This window comes from Anser anser (genome assembly GCF_964211835.1).
Source record: "Anser anser genome assembly, chromosome: 17".
Classification (NCBI taxonomy): Eukaryota; Metazoa; Chordata; class Aves; order Anseriformes; family Anatidae; genus Anser; species Anser anser.
In genome coordinates this window covers 6,575,239-6,602,138 of record NC_139738.1, presented here as the reverse complement: position 1 = coordinate 6,602,138, position 26,900 = coordinate 6,575,239, and the positions used below count along the sequence as shown (strand labels likewise).

The window sequence follows — 26,900 nt, the reverse complement described above, 5'->3', positions numbered from 1 at the left end:
GGTTTACTCTCAGGCGGTGTTTTTGTGTTGCCTTTGTAGGAATTTATGAGCACCAGCATCAGGTAGGCACCTGCCATCCGGACCACGTGTGGATGAAAATTACAAACAAGAGAACTGAGCTGCCAGCACGCTCTCTACCAGTTTTCCAGCCGTGCATCCCTACTTCCCCCAAGCTTGTAGGTTGATCCCTGGTTCCTGCTGCAGTAAAACTGCCCAGAGAAACGTAGCACCCATTCTTGACTTGTGAGCCTCTGTGGAAATACTCCACCTGAAGCGATGACTCTGAGCATTTCTGCAACATTCAAATGTTAATGCAAAATGTAATCCACAACATCCCACTTGAACAAACAGCAATCTAATACACTACAGCTCAATTACTTCCTCGGTCTTTGTAACAGGTGCTGTCAAATAAATCTACTGAATAAATCAGTCCCATTGTAACCACCAGGAAAGCTTTCATAACAGCATTTGCTGAGTGGGAGGATATTTTTCTCTCAGTTTTTTCTTACTGACAGTCAGATAAAAAACATACTAATCAAGAGAGATGTGCAATAAATGCCTTGGAAGTGAACTCCTGTTTATACTGAGGTCTCTTAGCCCACCGCTCATTTGAAGGCTCTGATGCTACCACAGCAAAGAGAACCGAGCCCTTTGGGTCCTGTCCATTTTTCACCATGGATGAACTGCAAGATGTCGAAAATACTGAAGCTGTTTGTATAATATTTTCACACTCAGCACTTTTGCATTATCTGTGCTTTATATTCCTAGCACTGCTTGTTATTTCTCATCCCTGGCTGAGTTTCAGTGGAACCCGAAAGGCTCCATCCCCGCAGATGTCCCTGCTGGAGGTCCCAGCAGATGAGTGGCTGTGCGCCTCCTCTTTGCAGGTGCACCCAGGTCCTCTGCAGAGTCCCAAGGTGGTCTGCGAGGGCTGGTGACAGATACAGCAATGAAGGAATGACAGATAAGCTCATCCCGGTGCCTTCCCATCGTGTCGAGAAGCAGACAATTAAGTCTCATCATTATTGTTCTTCAAAAGCAGCGAGAGCTTAATTGAAAAGCAATCCTGTTTTTTCAGATGCTTAATTTCCACTGAAGCTGAGAATCAGCTGTAGTTTTCTGGTGATGTCAGGATGCAGCAGAGACCTCTGCAATCCCTTCAACAAGCCAAATCTCAATGAGAAACTCGTACAGGGACATGGTAAAGCAATGGGTTCCGCTGGGGTACCCCATAGCAGCAGGCACTCACAGGGTAATACTTTTCAAGCAACACCAAGCACCTGAGTCTCTGCATCACTTCAGGACCCTTTTACCGAACCAGATGCACATTTTGGGTTCCAAAACTTTCCAAATAAGCCATTTAAACTCAAGGAAACTCCAAATGTTTTTATGGAATTTAGAAAAAGTCAAAAACAGGCTTTACTGGAAAGTTTAACGCTACAGGGGCCTTTTAATACTCTGTACTTGAGACATTACAGTCCGTTTCTCTGAATCATTCACCAGAATGACAAGTCTACTGCAAGGCAGGTATCTAATCTACCTGTGAAAGAAGTATATATATTACATCGCATATATGATGATCCCCCTCCCATTATCTATATTTTGTAGAAAAGGCAGTGGGATGTTCTCTGACAGGCAGGATACTGGGCTTGATGGATACTGGTCTGAGTTACTGTAGATGTTCTTATGTTTTGTTTCCTTTACCAGAAAAGACTTTTTTTTCAGTAAAGGGTCTCGTATTCTTCAGCAATTGTTTTATCAAACATATCTGTCTATATTTCTGTTACGCTGCTGCACTGTATTTGCAGTAAAATCCATTTTTGCTTTCTTGCCACTGTTTATGTAGTGCCCCTGAGTATTTCCTTCCCCCTTCTTGCTCTCCCTTTTTACTTTTAAAATGTTCATCAGAATGCACTGCATTTCTTTTTACAAAGCTCCGTGCTCTGGAAAATGGAACAAGAGAATGACAACTACTTAATATAGGTGTTCCCCGCCGCAGACGTTGCTTTTTTCTTTTGCCGGTGCTTTGCAGTAAGATTAAACAAGGGGAAGTGTCAGCTCTTTCTGAAATGAGAACAGTCTGTTGGCATCATGCAGCACGAACACAGATGCACAACACAAGATAAGTAGATAGCAGCTCTGCAACCATTATTCTTTTAGCTGAAATGTAAATACTTTTCCAGGGTCAGACCTGCTGGACTTCGGGGGGGGGGGGGGTGTTCCAAGTTCAGGAAGCAGCATGTCAACAGCAAGAGGGTCTCTGAAGAGAATTCAGAGAGAAGAAGGTAACGTGGACTAACCTAACAGGGAATGTCACCCTACTGCCATCACCATTTGAATTCTTCTGCCATTTTTCTTTTAATGCCATCAACAGAAGTTGGCTTGCAAGCCATGACAACTCCAGGGACAGTGAAAAGATGATTGCGGAAGCCCGCAGAAATGCTAACCAAGGAAATCCAGTAAAATGCAAAGATACAGGCACAGCTACAGTGCTGGACCACATTTAAAGACCCTCTACTACATCACTTCCTTTTGGGAAGTCTGTATTTTGGTCTGTGAAGTCTGTATTTTATCGGTACAGCATTAAGCCCTGTGTTTTCTGGCAAGGGCTGTACATAGCTCAGTTATAATGAATGAAATGAGCTGGTAACAGTTGGGTATTTATAGGCTCAGCAGGCTGATGCTCCAAAAAATCTGAAAGCATTTCAAAGTGCCTTTGGCTCCAGAGCAACATTGACAGTCCCACCAGCCTGTGGGGACATTCAGGAAGGGTCACAGCAGGAAGAATGACCATGGAAGTACCCTAAGCTTTCTGCTGAGCGTCTTCCAGGCCAGTTTGCAGAGAGTGAAAAATAAACTGAATCATTAAGATATGGAAAAACAAGACTGCACATCCAAGATTCTTGTGAATATGAATACAGAAGCCAGGTTCTGCATGATTTGCTCTCCAGGAGCTCACTCATGAGTAATGATGAGGCACTGAGCTCACTGGTTTGCTTAAGATAATCGAGTTGAATATTGCTAATCATTAAAGACACCAGATAGCTTTGAGGAAGCTAAGTGTCTATCACGCATACAGGTGAAACAGGTGAAACGCTTCCTGCTTCCTGAAAACCTACGCTCCAAAACCCGGCAGCCCCGCAACCTAGCAAAGCAGCCACTGATACCACAGAGCCCTGTGCCTACAGGCAGGTTCCTGCACCACAGTGTCAATGTGGCCCAGGGGACCAAGGTACGAGGGCTATGAACCTGCCCCCGCATGAACTCCAACGGCACTGAAGGCGCCACCCAGATAAGACTGCAGGTTTCACCCGCTCTGCGGTCATGTGTTTGCGTTACACGTTTCCCAGCTGCCGATCCTACCTACCTGCCAACCCAAGACAGCAAGGCCTCTTTTTTGGAGAATAATGATCTTTTCCGTCTCCGCTATGAAATATCTCAGAACAAAAAAAAGAGAATCCAACAGCAAAGGCGAATTCTAGCTAGTTACGGTGCTGTAAGCGAAGGACAGATGGAAAAACTGAGACTAAACCATGTTCTACTTACTACAGACGAGAGGTCCATGTTTACCATCCTCCTGTCGTCTAAGTCGACTGGCTGGAGGCCGGCAACATTGAGCTGGACGGAGGAGGTTCTGTACACAAAGCCCAGCAGCCAGTCCCCCCTAGGAGCAGAGCAGAAGAAGAGCATGAATAAACGCTGGTGCTAAACCCGACACAACACATGCTCGCTCAGAGCATGGGGAGAACAGAGGGGAGAACACAGATTCCTGGGACATAACAATGTAAATCTTAGTTTAATCCTGATGCACGGCGGTAGTTTCATGACATTCGGTGGGTTTATGAACCTGACCCTTCTATTTATTTCTGTATCAGCCTGGAGACTGCAATACATTCACCTGTTTTATCTTTTTCATAGGTAGAAGTTCTCCAGCCCGTAGAGAGCTGTGAACGTGGTGAGGTCTACGATGCCAATATTGCTGACAGAAATGTCAACAATGAAGCCCCTCGGAGTGCTCCTGATTTATAGGTACTGTACAAATCCATAGCTTCAATGACAAAACTAGAGGAGTCTGTGCCCACTATAAAGCACTGCCGTAAATCATTGGGACAGTCGCAGGGTAGACTCCAGCATGACGAGAGGAGGTGATGCATCCTTTGGAAATCCTAAATCTGTTCTCCTGTGCAGAACAGCCTAAAACCCAGACACTTAAATACCTCCACAGTCTGCAGAGCAGATTTAAGCTGGATGTGGGTAGTATGTGTACTCTGTGATGGCAGCAGATGAAATGCACCCGCACAAGAGACTGTTTCTGGCTGCTCTTGTTCACTCCAGAATGGTCTGCGCTAAAACGTGTAGGTCAATTTTGCACAGAGCTCTGCAAAATCCCTGCGACACATCCACACTGCATCAGTCACTTTTTGATCCATTACCCCACTGCTACTGAGGCACGGGTTCCTTGAAAAGCTCGCTGAGTCTTAACTACTAGTTTAGTTAAGGTTTTCCCCTAGGAATTTGTAATCCTGCTGCAAAATTGAGTGTGACAACCCTGACAGCTGGCTTTCACTCCCCAGGTACTTTCAGATTTCGAAGCTGAAGGAGATGAACTACAGTGGACTCAAGCTCAACAAATTGTGCCCAGATCTGATCTTGCAGGAGGATTATTTAATGTAATTCATCTGACCTAAATACAGTTACTCCTGAAGTGACAGAACGAGGACAAAATTTATATAAGCAAGAGACAGGAGAATGAGATGGAGGTGGGGCTTTACCAAGAAAGGTTTGTAGAATCCCCCTCTCGTATCTAAAATCCTCACACAAACTCTGTCTCGGTTACCTCCTCTAGCTGCCCCTCATGCTGAGGATCTTTCAAATTCAGCAGTTGAGGGCAAAGCAGAGAACTAACGTGGAATTTTTCCTGGCAGTCTCCTCACCTGCTTTCTTCCTATTTGTGAGCAGCAAGCTGCGTTTTCTGCAGCATTTTTTTCATTCAACATTCAAGCCAGGGGCTAGCCAAAGCAAAGAGACTAACCAAACCGCTGCACGTGCAAAGGCACAAATACACACGCTGTATTATTCCAACAGCACATACAGGCTTTGAAACTATAACAAGACAATTTCTTTTATATTTTAGAAAATGGAGAACATGGAGCTTTTTGCACTGAAATTGATACTTGTGTAACACAGGGAGGAGCAATATTCCCCAGGGCAAATTCAGTTATATGCAACAGTTGCTATCATTTATGGTTTCTTAGAGGAACAGAGAAGCATTCCTAAATCCCAGTCACTAACAGACAGGAGGCAGCAATTGCTTTTTCCCTGTATCACGTGAAGAAAGACTGTAACTGGTGTGCACATCCAGCACCCATAATAACTCCTGTATTCCAAAAAAGACAAAAGCAACATTATTCAGATGTTTCAGCAACATTATTCAGATGTTTCATTATTTCAGATGGGATTAATGATTTTTTTTTGAATGCTTCTAAATCCTTTTATTTAATTCTTCCTTGTAAATTAATACACTATTTCAGATGCACAGTAACACAGTAATTTCTCATCTTATACACGTGTAAGACATACGTATGTGTGTATGGAAAGTACCAACAGCATTTGCAACTGTCCTTGATCTCTGGGTTTGTGGCTTTATAAGCTGTTTTTACTCACAGTTACATGTTCTTTGCTAATCTTCTTGCCTGGTTATTTCTCAATTTATTTTCCCATGCTCTTGGTCTTCCCTGCTTCATTCCTTCCTTTTCATTTCCCTCTTCTAACTGGGCTGGTAAGCAATGTTATTGTCACAATTCTCTTCCAATCCAGCCATTAGGTTTGGTACTGTCACTTGAATTAATAGCTTTTGCGCGATTGCTTCAGCTGCTTCTGGCCTCTGAAATTCCCTCTTCTCAGCCAGCAGCTCTCACAGCTCTGCAGAGCAGTTGTCTGCACAGTTTTTAAAGGCTGACTTTTAGTTTCAAGGTAACCTTTCTATTCTTTCACATCTGTAGTAAATTTGCAATGGCTATTCTAGTTGTACCTCCTTTGTAAGTAAAATATCTTGCTCATGTGGGCTATCTTGACCAGAAACTGAGTCTAGATAGAAAAACTCAAAACTCTTCCGTTTGCTCGAGCTCCTTCCCTTGCACAGCAATTTTCACATCTTGTTCTCCATGAGCACCACCTAATGAATTGTACCTAAAACTTTAACAGATTTCAATTCACTTTCTTTATTTTTAACTGTCAGTGAACTTACCGGCTGCATTTGTAGACCCTTACATAAAGGTGAGATTTAAGGGGGCAACAGAATACGTCAAATTATTCACACAAACACATTGACCCAGCTTCAAACTGCCACAGCGATATAATGCTGCCACAGCATGAACAGGACCTACATCTCAATAACCAGTATAACTGTGCAGCACAAAGTCAAAAGCTGGATACCAAACAGTCTCGAACCGTCTCCTGAAGGCTGTCATCTCCAATTAATCTGACAGAGAGACCTCTGGAGGGAAGAGACTGGCACCGTTGTCTCTGGCACTACCGAATCAATGCACTCACCAGCTGAACAAACATTCACTTACAGAATGTTTAAAAGGGATAAATGCACAAAACCATTTCAAAGTGACACTAGCATAAGGAAGCAGGGGACTGCGCACTTACTGACCTGCAGTAACCATTTATGATCCTGCCCGACACCACTTTTGTGAGAGCTTTCCAGTACTTGGCTTCACCTTCCACTGGAGCTCCCAGTAAGACCACATCTTCAATGATCCCCTGGGAGTCTATCAAGGCAAAAACAGAACAGGTCAGATTTAGAAGATGGATCAGAGAATACACTTTACACATACATGAAGGAATGGTATATTCAGAAGTGCACTACAGAAAAACCACCATTTCTGTGGTTTAAAGACAGAAGCAATGAAAAGGAAGATCTTAAGCAACTTTTTAGCTAAGCATTAAGTGTCTGCAGTTCCAGTTGTAATCAGTAAACGTGAAAATTAGAAACCCTGAGACAGTGAAAGGAACTGGGCTGATGGCAAGAGGGAGAAGTGGGCTGGCCTCTGTCCAGACAGAGGTAGTTCAAGCAGCAAATATGGAAAGTTGCTTCCACCGAGCTATTGATCTGGGTTTGTGTAAAGCTGAACTATCACATTTTGAAATTGGTGAAAGGGACTGACATTCTACATAATGAGAGTACGTTATAAATGAAGCACAATAAACTCTTCCCACAGCCAGTCCTTAGAGCTGAGCGCATGAAAAACATCACCTGTGCTTGCAACAGAAACTCCCCCAAATTCCTTATGTTGGACGATCTACCAAACTGGTTTGATTTTCTTGAAGAATACTTTAACCCTAATACCCAGGGCACAATTTGCTGAAAAGGTACGTTGACTTGCAAGCATAATAAATCTTCCTCTCCTATCAGACAGCTGCGGCTGGGAAATTTCAGTAGAAATGACTGAATGAAAAATATTGGGCAGCTCTGCTACAGACCTGAATTAAAATTTAAATATTAATGAGCTCCTACACGGCAACTCCTGTCATCTCAGGACAACAAGAGACAGTCTCAGTCTAGCTGCCATTCAGACGGTACGTGGGGCTTAGGTCTTTTGTAGTTACACTTATGTGTAGATATGGATTTAAAGACAGGGAAAGAAACTCCTAAACAATATTTGTTATATATATATATATATTAATAACCCTTCTTTGTAAAGATACATCAAGCACCTGGTGCCATAGCAGTTAAATGAAACTCACAGCACTACAGTCTCCAGGATCTCACGCACATGCCATGCCAAATCAAAACTCTCCAGCTGTGGGAGACCTGCATTGACAAGGTGTGAGCTGAACCATTTTCGGGCTGGTGACTGCAGTTTGCAAAATAATATGCTGGAATTTATGGGGAAGGGAAAGTGAGAGTGTACCACGTCGAGCTATGACGGAGAGGTGATGCCTGGCTAGCCTTTTTAAATGGAGATCAGTTGGTTTCTTTTCCCTAATAGCAGTAAAGACGTAGCACTCACTGCAGTGCCTGCCTCTTTCTCTGTGCAATGTAAATCCCAGCACCTGACAGCAATCCAAAAGAGCGCTTGTGGTATTATTTCTTATTGCAAAGCAAATTTTGCACAAATCGAGAAAACAGCAGAGAGCTAATCAGTTTTGTTAGTGCAATCTGTGAGCAATAAAGTCCTGTTTCTGTAATTATGGGCAACAAAAAAGAAGCCCAGAGCCTTGCAAACAGGGAGCTTGTTCCAACCAATGTACCAAATTCCATGGCCACAGTGTGAGCCAACTATATAAACGAACAGCTAATTCATCAGGATCCCGAACATTTGGGCAAGGTATTGGAAGCTTTTGTTTCTCCAGTCCTGCGTACAGCTAATTTCTTGCTCAGACCAAAAAATGTTCAGCCTTAGCTGAAAAATACCCATTTTCTTTGAATTTTGCCGGAGGGGGACAGAAATCTGACAACAGATCACTAGCCTACATAGTTACAGGCACGCTAGATAAATTAAATGTATTTCACAGTTTGCAAATCTTTATACTGATGAGGAAAAACAAAGTCTGCTTAAGCAGGAAAACGAAAAAAAAAGCAATTACCGATGGGCAAAAATTACTGACTCATATTTGTCCAGAAAAGTTGTGGAAGATCCAAGCTACCCCAGCGGCTATAAACTGTCTTCAGGAGCTGGGCTTTCCTGTGCCTTTAGGGTACAAAGCACTGGGCAACGAGGAAAGCATCTCATCAGGTTAGTCCTCACTGGAAAGAGAGCAAGAGTGGAACTGGGCCTCTCCCTGGGCATTGGATCCAGTGCCAAGAAAAGTGTTTGATGGCAGAGTTTGGCAGCAGTAACGCTGATATCTAACCACAGCAGAAGACAATAACCTAGTGGCATTATTAAACAAATATATAATGTGTGACACCTCACTTAAGCACAGTTTGGCTTCAAGTTTCTCCATTCCTGCTTCTAAGAGGCATTATCAGTTTTCATTAATTTACACTTCTTATTTCCTAAAATGCACAGGGGTCACAATGAACAAATCCAACCAATGACCTTCCCCTGCAGCAATGTGTCTCTGACAGGGGTCATTACTGCATCTTGTACGATTTTCTGGAACCTACTAAGCTCTGGCTTCCAAAGTCAGTTGTGATAAAGGATCCCGAAGGTCATTTAGTTGCATTGCAGAAGAGCATATTCTTTTAACAAACTTGGAATTTCTGCCATGGTGTTTCACTGAATAATCCATGATTAGTTGTTTGTCCTCAGAAATGCCACTGCTATCTGGACACGTAAGGCCTGCGTGGCTAAGCCTTGTCTTTCTTTTGTAGGGGACATCCGAGTCCAAACCCATATCGGTCTCAGATGTTCCAAGTCTCAGCTTTATTCCTTCTGTGGCTCGCACCAAAATGTGCATGTGAAGAAAGCCTTGGCAAACTGTACTGAACATGCTGCTTTTCATCTCACATACAGCTCAGCTTTCATAATTCAATTAAGGAACTGAAAAAATAGCGTACAGTGGGGAGCTGCTATGACACACAATTAACAACGCTTAGATTGCTCAGCAGCCAAGCGTAAAGACCCCATCCGATTTCCTTTCAAGTGTTCATCAGCTTTGGCCCCACTTTATTAGAGTGAGAGACAACAGACCATGAAAGAAAAGCCTGAAAGTATCTCAGCCCCTGCCATTCTTAAGACACAAAAGGAGTAGGTCTAGGGCCAGACTAGGATCTGGGTTCTGCCTTCAGTGTAACTCCATTAGGATCGTTCTGGATTTTATTTGATTTATTCTGAGAACAGAATTCCTGTATTTGAGGACTTCCACCTTGAACCAGAAGTTAAGTTCTGGTATACTGCTGTCAACAGAAACAGTGCTGACCTTCTCTGTCCTCACTTGACTTTATTCCCACCTTCCTGGACTTTATTGAACATTTTTTTTCATAAAGCTCCTTATTTATTAGACTTTCTGTGAGGGTGAACAGTTAATGAATTAAATGAGCTACGCAGGGGGGAAGACGGGCTGCACATGCACACTCACTACTGACTCAACTCCAAGACGCAATTTACATCAACTGATCATAATGATTTTATTCTTTTTCTAAATTAAAAATAGAATCTATTAATAAACAGGACCACAACGGGTAATAAATTGACAGATGGTTTTATACTTGACTTTGGGGGAAAATTACCATGAAAATAGCAGACGACAGCGGTATTTCAAAGACTTAAATGGAAGGGAGGACTCATGGAATCAGATACAACAGATACAGAGAGCTGCCAATAAAGGCAAAGCATCCTCTGCCAAGATCACAGCGGCTGTGGGCAGCTCACAGACTGATCTGGGAGTCCAATGGCACAAAATGTCAAGGCTGTTGTTTACAGACTGGTGCCCAAACCATGCTGTAAACCGCACTGGAAGACAGCGAATTTAATCTACTGAGCTGGTGGATCTGGCAGGAAAAAAAAAAATGCATTTCACAACCAGTTTTTTAGGTTTCTGTTTGATCCTAAAAAATTCAAGCTCTGTTCCAGAAGAATTTTTCCTGTTGGAAGAAAAACTTCTGTACGGAAAATGAAGAAAAGGATTAAAAGGTGAAGTTTACCTTTTTCTTGAGCCATCTCCTGCAGACAGAAATAAATGACTCTGGCACCCAGACTAAAGCCAATCAGTGTGACAGGTCTCTTGCCCTAGGAACAAAGGGAAGGAGGAAAGGCCATCAAATACTGTGCTAGACCAAGAAAGAGAGTCTGGCCACGGGATCCCTGAGACCCTGACGTGCAAAGCTTCTGCTTGTGCTTTTAAATGTGAGCAATTCTGTCAATTGCAAAGGGAATATCTATCCCTAAAGTTTTGCACAGTTCCATATTCAGAGCACCTGTGTATTTTGTATTTTTTGATACTCTGAAAATCAATTGAAAGAACCCAGTGACAAGACGTTACTCAAACAGAAACAAACCAGACACTCACTGTTTTGAAATTTCCAAATGAAGTCTAATTCAAGAAGTAAAATGTTTCTGGAAATGTTTTGATAAGCAGAAAGAGAAGCTGTAATAGAAAAATATCGGTCCCCTCTAGATTTGAGACTGAATTGCAGCAGCACTGTGTGGCTGTCATAAAAATGATGTGCAGAGAGCTTTTATTTTGAATAGCCTAATAAGATTTTCTTTAAGATCAAAGAGAATTTAATCTCAACAACAATGAAAAATGGTCTTTGTATTAACTAGGGAGCAGGTGTGATGTCTAGGACTCCCTAGACATCACGCTAACTAGTTGTAGATTCTGCAGCACGCTGAAATGTGTGTTTTCACAAAAGCTAATGCTTAAAAGGCAGTAACAAATGCCACCAGGAAAACAAAGGGCTTGTATGAAATAAAGTTTATTGCCTTTCCCATGATTGTATTTTTATGAGAAATTAAGTTTGTTTCTACTCTGCTGTTTCACATTGTTATTTATGACATGCAGCTCTAGGGCCACAGCTCCCACAGGGCTCCCCTATAACACATCCCGGACTGGTGTGGCTGTGCGACTAACACGGGGCCAGCAGAAAACAGCTTTCCCCTCCATGCCAGTGATAGCCCAGCAAATAATGGCAGGCTTCTGGGGGGCAGAAATGGCTTTTGCAAACCTTCTCAGGGAGGCTTCTCAGGTCTGTCACTTCTTTCAGGTACCAGCCCACTCCACTTGTCTGTTTGGGGTATTTTATTTCACCTCTAGTTCAAGCCTGCATCCCATTTGGACACATTTCTTCTTCCTTGACAAGTCTTTAAGACCCTGCTGCTCACTCTCCTTCCCTCCCTCCCTTTGCAGTTTGTGAATGCCCTCTGCTTTCCTCTCTCTCATTTTAGCTCATATCCTGCCTCTTGTTTCACAGGCTTCCAACAGAAGCACAGAATTACTCACCATAATTGTGCCTGTGCACCTACAAAGTACTTATTGAATCGCCTGAAGGGCAACATCCATGTGAATCTGTGCTCATAGCCACTTTCATGTTGGTGCTTCGCAACTACAGCAATGCAGGGAAGTGCATTTACCATAATGGGTCAGTATGTGCTGCCTTTGCTTGTGTGCCTGATAAAAAGACTGCGAGCTACTGAGATCCCTTCCCCACTACTTCCCCACTTTAATTCATCCCAAGAGAAGAGAGCTGTCAGAAAGTACAAACATCCAGCTCTTCTCCTTCTATTTCAAAGGATTCTGTTTGCTACCTTTCAGTGCTGGATTTTCCTCCTTAACTTCGTTTGCAAGAATACTACACGGGCATTGTCATAATTATTCCACAATTAAGTCTAATGAAAGCCTGTGTAGATAGAGCTTAGGATCAATAAAAGTAGAGAGAAGCTGGATTCTTCTATTAGATTATTCTATGTGTGTTCTGGTATCATTTAGACAAAAACACAGCTCATGTTGCATCTGATGCTAAAAAGTATTCTCTTATACTGTTTTGCTGTGCCTCTTAATTCTCAGTGAATACTTTTAACACTCTGTATTCTCCTTTCCACCTATCCTTACTTCTGTTCTCAGATTTTTCACTAGGCGAGTTGCCCGGCTGTTTTGTGACATGCTTAAGCTATTTATCAGTTATGACCTGGATCTCTCCTTCATTTAGGAAAGCTGTGGGTTAAATGGAACTAATCTTAGCAGCAATTCTCTGATTAACTTGGGACCTCTTACTTTTCCTCACTGAAACGGATATATGCTGGTCACCTTCACGCATCATTTTTTTCATTTTATGAATAATTTTCTTCTCCCAGGAAAGATAATATTTGATAGTGGATTAGCATCACTATAAAACCTCCTCCCCGTGGGCCAGATCCCCTCCAGACATTATTCCTGGATAACTTCTAGACAATTACCTGCTGTCGACTGAGCAGTATATGTGCTAGGTGTTTGCCTACTTCAGCAGACCGATGGAGACACACGCCCCAGGGATTGTCGATGACACTGGCAACAGTCAAGAGCGAAGTTGGCCAAGTCAAGGCCGTGACAATACCTGCAACACACAAAGCAAACAGCGCCGCACAGTCACAGACCTGGGCCGCTCTTAGGAAATGTAAAAGGCAAGACAGTTCACTGAAGTTAAAAGCTAAACCTAGGACCTTTTGTTATTTTCAGTTCTTCTTTCTCAAGAGCTGATCTGAGAAATGTTTTGCTAGACTAAAGATAAGAAAGAATCTGATGTTCCGATATTGAGGCAAACAGACTCTATACATGAATGTAACTTGGATGTTTGAAAGGTTTATGTAAAGCACTAAAACAAAGGGTAATAATATAGAGAAATAAACACAGACACACGTAAAGAAGGGTGTTTCCAACTGTAATTTTAAAAGACCAAGTCAATGACACAGAGGCAGAGCAATCCAGGAAAAATTATAGGTGTGGCAGAGAAGGTTCTCAGGAGATTTTTGCAGGGCGATGCCAACATTGCCAAAGGAAATGCCTTCCCAGATATCCTCCTTGTTTAGGAAAACTACTTTAAATAAACACCAATAGTGAAACTGCACAAGAGCAGACGTGATACGATTTAGGTCCTTACCTGACAAGACAGTAAATTTTAGGGCTTCTTGTGCCATCATGTTAACAAACCCATTCAGCAGGGAATCTAAGGCGCTGCCAAGCTCCATCAAGTACTTGGATTCCCAGGCCAGACAATACTGCTCACTCGACTGCAGCAGGCTGCTCCACGGTGCTGTGAAGCTCCCTGAGAAAAGTCGCAAACATGGAATTCATGTTCAGAGAAAACACAACAATGGTTGACTCCTGGCAAGATGAATACAATAAAGAGTGAGAAAAGAACCTGCAGAGCACTGGAATGTACTGTGATACTCAGGAATCATATTTAAAAATACTGTTAGATTTCAACTCCTTTTTTTCCACTATTTTACAATAAATTTTGGCTTTGTGAATAATCCCACAGCTTTAGCTGCCTTGCAATAGGCTTCAGTGTGGACAGAGATACTGCGCTCAGGCTTAGACTTTGTGACCTGTTCAATTTTCTCAGAGACTGCCAAGGCAGATGGGCATTAATACGGATTATGTCAGGCATTAAGGACATTCCTCCTATCATCAGACATCAGGCCAAGTCCTGCAGCTTCATCTTCTCATGCAGACCAAAGGAATGCCTGTCATGAAGCAGATGAAGTGCTGGATGGCTGCATGGACTGAGTCCAGAGACATGGAAAACATGTGTGATCTTTTCAAAATCTACCAAAGAGCATCTTCCAAGCACTTTCGTTAGGCGGGCAAGGATTGTATTAATGGCTCGGTCTGAAAAGAAGTAATCTGCATTTGCAGATCTAGACTGCAATTATTTTTATTTTGCCATCTAACTTAGCCTCTCTGGTTTACTCTTTTTTTCCCTCCAGAGGCTAATCAAAAGTAGTGCCTGAATATTTGAGAAAGAATGGATAACTTACACTGTGCGAGTCTAACTTTTGCCTGAAAGAACAATTTTTAAGCCACACTCTCTCCTGTTCATCTTAGTTAACTAGACCCCTTCCCAAATTGTTCCTTCTCCAAACAATGCATGGCAAGTTGAAGAAGCTGCTGACCAAAGTGGCATGCGTGAGCCCCGTGCCAGATCTCACGACAATGTTCTGTCAGGTTTGTGGACATACAAATAGGCAGCTAGTGAGAGGTCAAAAATCACAATGTGTTCTGTAAAAATCCTGTCCTCAATCCCTCTGTGTTAAAGAGCCATGCAAGTGTGTAAATAGACAGGCACAGCCACAAGAAAGAAAACGGATGACAATTTTAGTTTTATTTTTTTTTAAACATTATAGCAGATTGCTTCTTATGGAAGAAGAATGCATGTCATTTGTAACTCCCTTTTAAGGGCAAACAGACACCAAAATGTTCCTGAAGTTTGTAAACTCGTTTTTATAACAGTGCCTGGGAGCCCTCCAACCCCAAGGATTTGGATCCCTGGCAAGAAGACAATGAGAAAAGCAAAAGCACAGTACTGCAAAGTGAAAATAACCTTACTCTGACAGCAAGCTGCAATCCAGCAAGCAACAGGACAGACATTAATGATATCCAATGTTAATTAGGATGCTTCTGAATAAATTGGCAGCTGTTCAGTCAGGTTGCTGAACAGAGCAGACAGTTGACACATTTTATATGACAAGCTATACTAGAAACTAAAACACTACAAACTTTTCAAGGCTGTCTGTAAGTTCACTTCCTTAGTGTTCTGCTTAAGGGGATTTACTCGACACAACTTTCTTGCCAATAAACTCATTAGATTCCAAGAAAACAACATTTTCTGTTAATTCCTGGAGGATAAACATAAGGTCTCAGAGGTAGGTGAGACACTGAGTACTAGTGGTGGAAGTCATCAGCCCCAACCAGACCCTTCCTAACAAAATCGGACAAGATTTACTAACAGAAACAGTCCAGGCTCCTCTCAATTTCTTCATCTTGCTCTTACCATATTTGCCAGCGCACAGCCATCCAGTAATCGCTATGGTGATATGAAGCTGCTTTCCTTCAGTAAGTGGGAGGAATTCAAATTCTTCTATGGCGCCCACACGCTTCTTCATCTTGTATCCTACGCACAACAAGACAGAAACACAAATCTCAGAAATCGCACAGCAAGGACAGACTCTGCTAACAGTAGAAGTTGACAGGAGATTACTTGGGTCTTAGATTGGGATTTTTCCTTTACAAACCCCTCAGCAAGACCATGCATTACTTGGTATGGAGCCAATATGATCCTTCTGAGCTTATGTGACCTGTGTGAATCCCAGCAGAAGGCATTTTTTGCTGCAGACCAGACATCAGCTGTAACAGCCACTGCTCTTCATAGCAGCATCTTTCTAATCCAGAGCAGGAAGCTTTCATTTCTTTCACTTAGCTGCATATCAAATACTATTTCCCGGCTTGGTCATCAAGGGCTACACAGTGTCTTAGGCAGCCTTGAAATAAAAGTCAGTTCGAAGTTATCAGATCACACTTTGAATCGCTTCCCTTGCTCGTCAGAGCAGTCATTAGCTCTGCATTTTAGAACACGATCCTGTGCCCCAGTAGCTGAGCAACATGCAGGCACTCTCTTACCAGTAAGGCCAGCTCCAGCGGCTCCAAAAAGGGATGCCATGACAGCAATTCCAGCAGTTGAACCTAAAGCAGCTGCCCCTGCGCTTCCAATAACAGTAGCAGCTCCAGCAGCAACCAGAGGGGCAGCAAGACCCCCTGTCAAGCCTGAAGAGGGAACAAGTGAGATCACCAGTCTAGTACCACGTACAAAAAACAAGCAGTCATTTCCCTGTGCTGCCTGAGTAGTGCTAATGCTACCGAGAGTATAAATGGTGCCCTATTTTGCATCACCAATAAAGGGGGCTTTCTGAGACCACCCCCAGGCCCTGAATCTCTGCACTGACTGACTTCAGTAAATATGAAGAATAATTTAAAAGTCAAAGGAAGAATGGGTAAGCTATGCCCTACTTGCTTAGGACACACTGATATAGTCACGTATTACTCTGAATTTGGAGTTGAAGATGTAATCATTTTATAACACAGGATTATAAGAGGGGAAACCATCTTTTAAGGATGACAACCTCAGTTTAGTATTTTCCCCGGATGACAACTTAGTTTTGTGATTTTACTTCATGGTGTGTACACACCAATGCTCCTTAACAAGCCAGCTCTGAGTGAGCTAGAGCACGTCCCAGAAAAACATCGTCTGAAATTCTCAGTCTCCTCTTTAGCATCTTTACACCGACCCTCCACCATGCATTGAGAAGTGCTCCATCAAAGCCAACGGGTTTTCACTAGAATGACTTTTTCAGCTAATTCTTTCAGTTTTCTTTTTGTGTGGCTGAAGATACTTTCCATGCCTTTGAGTATTTTTTGGATTTTGTTTTGTTTTGTATCTGAAGTGACGTACTACCTTTAGACTGGCAAAGAAAAGTAATGAACACTTCAAAATTACAGCCTGGACTAAGAGGTATGTTGGCTTCTGTTGCTAAATGTGCAAGTCAGAACCCCCCTCCCTGCCCCTAGTGCTGCACATACAATTCAGGAGCAAGCCTCTGAAATGCCCAGAGCAGCCTCACCAATCACTGTTCCACCCCCGACGGTTGCCAAGCCGATCAGCAGGTATCTCTTCAGCTTCTTTCTTCTTTCCTTCTTTTTTCTTGAAACTTCTGCAGTTCTGCAAGGGAATTAGAAGCACAAAAGCCGATGAAAAAGCCTGACAGTTAACAATGCTGCATCAAAATCTGCTTACGTTCTTCTCAACGTCATTTTCCTACTGGGAAGAGTAAAAAGTACCATGCAGGTGTGGACTGGGATAACACATTCAGATTTATGAGGATGGACATAAAGCCACAGATTTAAATTGAAATAACTGAATTGCTTAGTAAAGCTAACAGATGTTACTTACTCAGAAAACACTTCCTAATAGGAGTGAAGCTTGTAAAAAAAAAAAAGAAACAAAGTCAGAAACATTTCAATAACTATATACTGCCTCTGTGTCTTAAAATCTATTGCTGTTCTTAGAAGATGGAAACCAGTTTTGCATTATGCAGTTAATTCTCTGTGTCTAATGGAGAAGAACTGGTTCCTACATATGTGATGTATTGGCAGACTGCATTGGAGAGACTTTCACCTCTAGGCTGCAGACAACCTGCCAGGCTAATTTGACCCCTTTTAACTAGTTATTAGTTGTGAGATGCTGCAAAGTCTGGTCAGACTGAAGGCATGCATCCAAAAAGAAGGCAGACAGTGAAAGCTGATGGGTTCGGCTCATGACTTCTGCCTTCAGGGAAAGAGCTTGACAAAAAGGAATGGTCTGTTGCTACCAGAGAGGGGAATTCCAGATCCTGCACCCTCCAGATCCTCTCAGACACAAGTCTATTTCTAAGAATTCAGGGCTGCAAAAAAAAAAGACATTTGGTCTGATTATGCATAAATTACTGTAACAAAGATGTTAACCTTTCTGATCACTGCACCGTGCAATTTGCAGTGCTCTGCGCAGTGCCAGCGAGGGATTCCCTACTGCCAGCAGGAGCAGCGTGTTCCTCCTGAACCAAACTAGTCACACGCCAATATTTACCACGTCACGCCCCATCCCCACTGCACTCTGTCAGCATGTGCAGGAGCAAGATTTTACCTTGGGGACAAACAGCAGGGATGCTAAGACTGGGTTATCTCAGAGCAGCACCGATGCAGATCGGACATCACTGGGGTGATCTGCAGAACAGACACAAGGCAGTTCTCCCCTCCTTCATTTATCATTAAAGTCACAGGCTGCTCCTGCCGAAAGCTCACCCAGTACATAGCTGCGTGACAGATGGGAACTGCTTGATGTTCATTAAAAGAAAACCCTGAGTGCAGACAGGACTTTGAGCAGCAGTTGTGATATCATCAAGCCGGAGGGTAACTGCCACGACTGCCAGCTCTCACTTTTTAGGGCACAGCCTGCTGATCAGTTCCTTGAGGCTGTGAGTGTATTGGATCAGGGCTGGATGCAAGTACAGCAGGTTAAATAACGTCTGTGTCATGTCAATCCGACACCATTGTATGTAGACCTTTGGCACTGATCAGGTATTCCTAAATGAAAGCAACCCTGCAAATGTAAATGATTACTGTTGTAATCACCTACGCACCGATAACATTTTTTTTTCTAATGGTGCAGTTCTGTGAAGCTTTCTGTTTTGGGTTGAGCAACAGAGCATCAAGAAATCTACATAAAATCCACCACGACTTTTACCCCTTATATTATATACCACACTTGTCCTAGAGACCCTATTACAGAAATAAAGTAAATTCTTCTTCCCTCTGACTGGTGCAGCTCTCCAATACACCTGGGACCATTCTGCTGAACGCTGAAGGCCACTGTCAGCTAGACCTAAGAGCTGCTGTGTTTGATCTGGACTAAAGGCCAGATTCTCCAACTGTTCATAAACAAACCAAACAATGTTAGTATAAAAAAAAATAATTAGAATTTGGCCCTAAATTCCCTGGCACATTAGAGGACATAAAGCACGTAAGAGGACATAAAAAAGCATCCACCTTCTCCTTTTAGGAGCAAGAACTAAAATTAAATTAGGCTAAAACCACAAGAAAGCCAAGTGGAAGTAGGATAAGTTGTTTCTACTACTGAAGAGAATAGGGGTAATTTGTGCTAACAAACAACGAGACAGAAGCAAGTTATTTTTCAACAGCATTCTTGATATTCAGCCGCTCTCTAATTACACATCACAATATAATAATATGGTAGTTATTAAGCACAGTCATTAGTTCATTTGTCTGTGTGCATTTAAGGTACACTTTAACAAGCTTATCAGAAACAGGCAAATAAACCTAAAAGGAACAAATCACTTATTAGGCACTACTTTCTCCTTCTCTCCTCTGTCTTTGGTTTATCTCTTACAAGAAATACTTTCAATTTCAGAGGAAAGTGTGAGAAACAGAGGATACTGGAATAAATTGTTTACAGAGCGAGTTTCATTCCAGCCTGCTTACGCAGTGGTTAATCTGGGCCTTGAAACATGAGAACTTATCTTGCTTCCAAACTTGGATATTTTCTCTCTTAATCGTAACCTAATTGTGGATTTTCATTATCCATATAATTGCCTAATCCTTCCTGGAACCCTCTAAGCGCTCTGTAATTTTGATAAAGACAATTTTAGACGAGTCCCAAACAATATGCAGCTTTGTAAAACACAGCAGGAGGAGAAAGAAGCACAGTGGGTGAAATCCCTGCATTGCCAAAGTCAATGGCAGAATTTCTACTGCCTTGCACGGCACGGAGATTTTGTCTCTACAGTGATCCCCCAGAAAACATCGTGCGTTACCTCCACTCGCACATTTTGCAGTTGCAAGCAGAGCTGTCTGCAGAGAACAACAGCGCAGCCTGCAGTGGCTTACATCTTTTGCAATTTGTGTATAACCAAGTGCACTTTCTGTGACGCCATGGTCAAACCAGGATTTGGATACGCACTCATCTGTGCATGCGGTCACCAGTCTGAACGCCTGGCTCTGGAAAAAATCCCTTCTGGAGTTCTTCAGACAGGTGCTGCTGATACCTAAGTTGGCAATATCCAGCAGTTTCCGTTACACACAGGCATTCACCAGCTTTTGTAGTCAATGGGTAGCCTTGGGCTGCAAACAGTAAGACCAAGAGAGCTGAAACGTGGCTAACCTGCATTTAGCTGCAATTTGGAACAATTTGGGTTACGCTCATAGAAAGACAGTTTGCAGTATGTCCTGGCTGAAGACAGTAAGCAAACCTACACGGAACTTTTACCTGGCATTGCTTTCTGTACGTAACTGCTGCCAACTGCCTGTGACAGTCGCTTTCCTAATAGCTTCTGCATTACAGTTGTCACTTGATTACCAGGCTCCTTTTCTCCACTATGGCCATTCACTGCCTCTTCTGATACTTCTCTGCCCTCACTGATCTTGGATTTGCAGCTTCTTGCCTGAACCACAGATCAGGTTTAGAGAAATGTTATAGGTAGGATTACAGATATTTTCCAATGATGAAAAGCAGCACGAGTACAAGTTAGCGAGCAACTGGTATCCTATTTTCCAGTTTCTCACAGAACTGTGTACCAAAGAGAGGTTCATACCTGCAAGTCAGAACACGTTTGGCACCAGGAAGATGGATTTAAGTGTTTGGAGCATTGTCCTAGAGACTACCGTACTGAACATGTAACTTCGCACCTGCTGGGCCACAGGCCAACCTGTCCACAGTAGCAAAGGCAAGAGCAAAAGCTTCTGTTGCAAGTATCAATTAAAAATGCCTAAGCAGAAGGTGCCAAAAACCTGCGTGGTAGTTACTGCTGTTCCAAAACCTCTTGCAATGGATGGTCAGAGCTGGAAGGATACTAAGCAGAGCTGCTGTATACCCCTCCGCCCCAAATCTGTGAGGTCAAAGCAGCGATGAGATTATATTCCCTTTCCTTTCCCAATTGTGCCCTAGCTCTAAAACGAACAAAGGGTCATCACTGCCCTACAAATCTCAGCCCTGTGCTAGTTTTAGTACTGCAACAATGAATGTGTTTGCACTGCAGTCCTGGGCTGCTCTCATTGTGAAGGTTTTATTTTCCTGCTTTTATCTAACAGTTATTTCCATGGCTGCAAGGTGGGCCTCTAAACAAAGAGCAAGGTTGAACTCTATGCCTTTTGCCACACCAGGTAAGCACAAAAGCCGCCGAGCCAGCTACAGCATTTAAAAGCCACACTCGTAAATACGCAGTGCAGTTTTGCAGTCACTCCTGCCACTATCAGACAAACTGCTATCTTTTGGGGCTGCACTACAGTCCATTTCAGGAGCCACAGGCCAGATGACAGAGAATTAGGTACTAGAGCACCATTTTAGCAAATGCTGCCCCACCCTCAGATGTGTGTTGTCCCACGCTGCATGCCCAGGATGGAGTTTATTTTCACAACCCATGGCAAAACAGTGCCCATTAGCATCAACCCTTGCTCCTGCATGGTGAAACGGTGTTCTGTTTAGCAGTACATGATCTTTGAGATTATTTTGACTTTCCCTTTTTACAGTGCGCTATAAAGTTAAGCTTTATTTAAATAAAGCCGTAATGGAAAGATACCTGTCACATGCTGAACGCCATGGGGATGTCTGAACATGTACTGCGTCAGAGACATCGATTAAGGTATTTATTAGCGCTCGGGTTAATCTCAGAACGTGTTTGCTGAGTTGACAAATACAAATATTCAACAGTTACTTGAAAGTCCACTACAAACATTTACACTGTTTTATATATGGCTAAACCTTCACACAGTTCATGCCTCGCAAGCAAAGTAAAAAATATTACTCTGCATATAATGCCAACTTTCTGGCTGTTTTGCATGTGAGAGCTTGCAATTAATAGGCTTAATCTCACATTAACAACACAGAATTAGGAGTCAGGCATTCAATGGTCCACAGGTATCTAAAGATGGCAGATGGTTGCCCTCAGAGATCTATCTTCAGCAGGAGTTAGCTGTCTCTTAAATGGGCACAGAGGACAGATCCATAGCAAATCAGCAGCTGAGGATCGAATCCTGAAATCGTATATAAATTTCATTCTGCATGAAGCATTATTGCAGAGATGTGAGTTAGGCTGAAATTAAACAACGAGAAACAGCCTGGCTTTAGGGCTCAGGTCCTTCATTTGTTCACATTGACCAGTCCCCTTCTATTAAGGAGAGTAAGGAAAAAAATCCAAATTCTGTGCCTGGTCACCAAGCATCCAGCCTGATTGCCTTTCAGCTTTACGGTTCCTTCAGGAGGGTCCAATCCATCTGTAAACCTGTTTGGTTCTATCTGAGGAATACTGGGCCAAGAGATAAGAAATCATTATGATGCATTTAAGCATAATCTACAGTCTAGGAGACAAAACTGAAACAAGGACATGAGGCAGTTTGGTGCAGAGTAGCTCTAATCAGCTTGCAAGGTTGGGTTGCAACTCTGATTTTAACAGTGCTGAGCTTTCTTGGTTCTCGGTGCAGTCGAAGTGCTGTGAGGGCTCTGCAACTCTAATCAAGCCATAAATGATTAAGTTAAGAACCACGGGGAGAACGATCAGAGACTGAACTTTGGCACAATAATTGATTCTAGACTTTCAAGCACCAACAGTGTTTTTTCATCCCATAGCCAACTCAGTTGTTCTTACTCTGACTCTTCCTCTTTTTGTTCCTTCAGGCTCTCAAGCAGCGATTCCTCCAGGGCCTCCAGCTCCTCCAAGGGGATTCTCAGCAGCCAGATGATGCGGCAGATCAACACTCTTGCTCGAGCATCATAGTACCCTTAAACACAAGGAAGCCCAGGAAATCAATCAGTTTTCATCACACCAGATTAAATAGCAAGTGGTACGCCCAGCTGTGCTAGAGAAACGTATCCCACGCAAGCACAGCTCCAACCCTCGGGCCCTCTTTATCTTTCATGTATTTAAAACTATTATTATCTAGAAAAGAGAGCTCAGTGTGGAAAATCCTCTCCCCTGCAAACCTCATCCTGTCAGCAGAGAGTCACTGTCCCTGGTGGTTGTGGTTTAAGCCAGCAGGCAGCTCAGCACCACACAGGCATTCGCTCACTGCCCCCAAGTGGGATCGAGGAAAGAACGGGAAAAAAGGTAAAACTCGTGGGTTGAGATAAAGACAGCTTAATAGGACAGAAAAAGAAGGGAAAAATAGTAGTAATAATGATAAAAAAATATACAAAATAAGTGACGCACAATGCAACTGCTTACCACCTGCCGACTGATGCCCACCCAGACCCCGAGCAGCAGCCTCTCCCCCCCCCAGCCAACTCCCACCATTTATTGCTCTGCGTGACGCTGCACGGTGGGGGACGTCCCTTTGGCCAGTTGGGCTCAGCTGTCCTGGCTGTCCCCTCCCAGCTCCTGGTGCACCCCCGGACTCCTCGGTGGCAGGGCAGCGCAAGGAGCTGAAAGGTCCTTGCCTCTGGGTAAGCACCGCTCTGCAACCACTAAGCCGTCTGCGTGCCACCCACATTATTCTCATCCTACATCCCAGACACAGCACCGTACCAGCTCCTAAAAAGAAAATTAACTCTATCCCAGCTGAAACCAGGACTCAGGTAATTGCCAATAAGGCAGATCTCAAATCTTTTGGTCTTCTTCTCCAACAGAGGCCTTTTGGCTTTGGAGAGACCGGATCTCTCTTCTCAACATCGAAATGCTGCAGCAAGACCAGTCCTGGCTGGCGATATCAAACTTGTTATGCGGCACAGAACATCTCAGGTATGCACTGGTGCAAGATACATCGTATTGTACAAATGCACCTTCATACAAAAGCTTCACGTTTAATCGATCTTGTTGGCAGCAAGCGGGACTTTGGAGTTTTGAACCACCCACCGGAGCACCTAGAAGCATGGGGTGGCTTCAGTCCCCGTGTACCACTGACGATTGCTCGCATTTACACTTCACTGCACGAGATGCAGGAGTGGACATTGCACTAAAACAACATGTGATATGAGGAATGATTACTCCCAGGCTTATAATTACGTGTACTTAAAAATAAATAAATAAATAAAAAACAAACAACAAAAAAAACACAAACAGTATTTTAAATTTAATAGATTTTAAAATGTTGTGTGCCAACTCTTTCGTTTTTTAATGTGTTTCTCTCAGTAGCATCTGCTGCTTGCTGACAGCAGGCTTTTGTAAAGGGTTCTTGGTGTACTCCAGGATGGAAAACACAATAGTTTTTCTGGGGTTGGGTAAAGATACTGGTAGGACACAACTACAAAGAAGAGTTCTGATATCTGCTGCACATAGACCAAATACGGCCTTCGGCAATTTGTTAAGGTTATTTATTTGTTACCACCATTACCAAGATACCAAAATACTTCAGGAGGCTTTAATCAGGCCACTTTTAAAATTTGTGCTGAGTTGAGAAATAAGGCTAGGATTTACCTTCACTTCATCCCTGACATGTGCCACATCATGCAAGTCCGAGCAGGTGTCTTAACGAGCAGCCTTCCTGCTCCCTGCCTCCTAATGCACAACTTCGCTTTCTACTTAGCAAGCCTGGCAGTAAGTCAGCAAGGCTTGAAAATATATTTGTTTTAAATTCCAGCTTACCAAAATAAGCAATTTTGCAATAACTGACGTGTCAATTTTCCATTAAAAATAAAACAAGAACAAAAGCAGTACTTTGTTCTCAACTGAAACAGGCTCACCAACAACCAGCGAGTGCTTTCCTGTATGAATACGCTACAACACTGGGATTTTAAAAAATGCAGGTTGTAATAATAAACAGGCTTCTTTTAAAAAAATAAGATTTTGTTCAGAAGGCAGTCTTTATTTCATGATTTTTATCAGACTAATCAATTTACGGATTGTAAACCAGAATTTTGTTTTATGTGTATATAAATAAAGCCACATTCACTCAAAATAGGCTTCACGCTAAACACACTAGAATCTATTCCCTGAATATTTTTTTTTCCTTTTAGGCAACAAGCGATACGGAGATTTGTTGGGCTGAAATTTTCATAACAGCTTCACTGCCTTCCTAAAGGAAGAAGAGGTCACCTGCACCCCTAGAAGGGCTGGAGAAAAAACCCTCCCATCCAGGTATTTAACTTCAAAACGTTTCTATCAACATATACAATTGTATGCCAATACATAATACGTGAAGCTAAGGAGCTGAACGGTTGTTCAATTTTTAATGGGTATTATTAATCATTCCTGTTATAATAATTGCCTTTCCTGTAGCGGACATAGGGAAAGAGCATTTGCTGCTTTTGCTAGAAATGAAGCTAGGATAAAGTCGGACGGGCTGGTACCCTGAGCTTTTTGAGCATTGTAAAGTATCAGATATGAACTCACTGATATTATTCTTACAAAGAACAAAAGCTGAACAAACTTACCATCTCTAAGAGAGAAGGACAAAAGATCCTAAAAAGAGAAAAAAGAATATTCCAGTTAAAAGTGAAGAAGTATGCCTAGATGTCTTAAAAGGGAGGCATGAAAACCGATTGGACTATGATTTAATTACTGCAGCATGTCCACTCCTAAATGTGGCATGACAGCAAACTGTAATTGAATGGAGCAGAAGAGAGCAAAGCCAAATGCTTCCAGCACAAAATTGTGCCTACGCAGGTACAAATGGCTGGAGAAGTAGATCAGCACAGGATGGGAGGGCGGCACCTGCTTGGTACACGCTGAAGTAGACCGTATTTTTTGTTATTAGCACTTGTGTTGCAACTGAAAGCCCCACGATTACACAGGACTTCAACGTTTGGAGAAACCAGGCTCTAAGCCTCTCCTACTGCTCTAACGTCTTCTGCTCTTCTAGTCACATACGCTATATTTTCAACAGGAATAGGTTTGAATGCTACTCAGATGGATCACTGGCCCCTATTCTCTTTGGTGTTCTGGGAATCTGTAGCTCTAGGCAGTAAAGCTGAACTGGCACGAAGTTCTTTTGGATTAAGCACTCAAAAATAGAAATCTCAGAATTTATCCGTAAAAAGATTGAAGGACTGTGTTGGCTTTTCTTCGGGAATAAAAAATGGAAAAACAGATCAATCCAATAGAAGGCTTCTGTGGACAATTCCATGAAAAAAGAGGTCAGCGTTCCCTAGATGAGAAGTCCTAATGAACAAGGTAGTGTTTTTACTCCTATGCTCTCCTCTTTTATTGTCACTGAATAACTGAATAAAGTTTAAGTTCTTTATGTAACTACAACATAGCTCAGTCTAGCTACTTCCCTCTCCTGCACACACAAAAGTGCAGCTGAATTTTACAGAGAATCTTCAGCCCTTTGGGAACACAAAAAGTACAGCCAAAGATGTAGGATGCTGCCAAGGAGTTTATGATTATTAGTCCCATAAGCCCCTAAGGAAAATTTGTATCATAAAAATGTCTCTAATCATTTCCCTACTGCACGAGAAGCGCAGAGCAGAGAACGAGCCATCCTTAACCTAGTCCTACCAGAACAGAAGCAAACTGTAGGTATTACCCAGTCCAAAGGAAGTGTCTGGACTCTGAATATCATTTTAACATGAGGGGAGTCTACTATTTCATAAAGGAGAAAAGAGAATTTCCACAGGACCAGAGAAAGCAGAAGACCAGGGCAGCTGGCCGTATGCATCAGACTGGATGCTTTTTCACAAGGTACAGCCATAAAACCTTTGCTCCATCGCTGACGAATGTTTACACACACAACAGCTTTCCACAGACGTGTTGCTCAGGCGCCTGCAGGCACACAACTGGCGGAGTGCTCTTCTGCTAAATCCCTGGGTGGCTGCTCCCAGCCACAGAGAAAGCCTGCCTTTGTTTTCCTGCCCTGCAAGCATCTCCAGAAGGTTCTGCTGAGCTGGGCTCAGCACACAGCAGTCACCACTGCACCTTCATCCTGCATCCCAGCCGCCAGAGCACTCGCCCGTGAAAAGGAAAGTCCTGCCTTATCTCCAGTCTACGAATAACCAC

At 42.9% G+C, this 26,900-nt stretch overlaps 1 protein-coding gene across 11 annotated transcripts in view; it reads right to left on the bottom strand.

Moving 5' to 3' along the window:
- The window catches only part of TMCO4 (transmembrane and coiled-coil domains 4), a 49,388-nt gene that overhangs the window by 13,645 nt on the left and 8,843 nt on the right, over positions 1-26,900 (bottom strand). For 10 of the 11 annotated variants that reach the window (XR_014573339.1, XR_014573340.1, XR_014573341.1 and 7 more), the window contains 10 exons: positions 25,337-25,364; positions 22,617-22,749; positions 17,046-17,143; positions 16,048-16,191; positions 15,422-15,541; positions 13,529-13,693; positions 12,849-12,985; positions 10,598-10,682; positions 6,659-6,776; positions 3,547-3,664 (listed from right to left, as the gene is read on the bottom strand). Coding sequence is in view for 7 of the 11 variants with exons in the window: in XM_083803069.1 (XP_083659195.1) it covers positions 3,547-3,664; positions 6,659-6,776; positions 10,598-10,682; positions 12,849-12,985; positions 13,529-13,693; positions 15,422-15,541; positions 16,048-16,191; positions 17,046-17,143; positions 22,617-22,749; positions 25,337-25,364 (1,146 nt within the window). In the remaining 4 variants the exon portion in view is untranslated. The remainder of the gene's footprint in view (positions 1-3,546; positions 3,665-6,658; positions 6,777-10,597; positions 10,683-12,848; positions 12,986-13,528; positions 13,694-15,421; positions 15,542-16,047; positions 16,192-17,045; positions 17,144-22,616; positions 22,750-25,336; positions 25,365-26,900) is intronic. The other variant, XM_083803068.1, reaches the window with a different exon arrangement.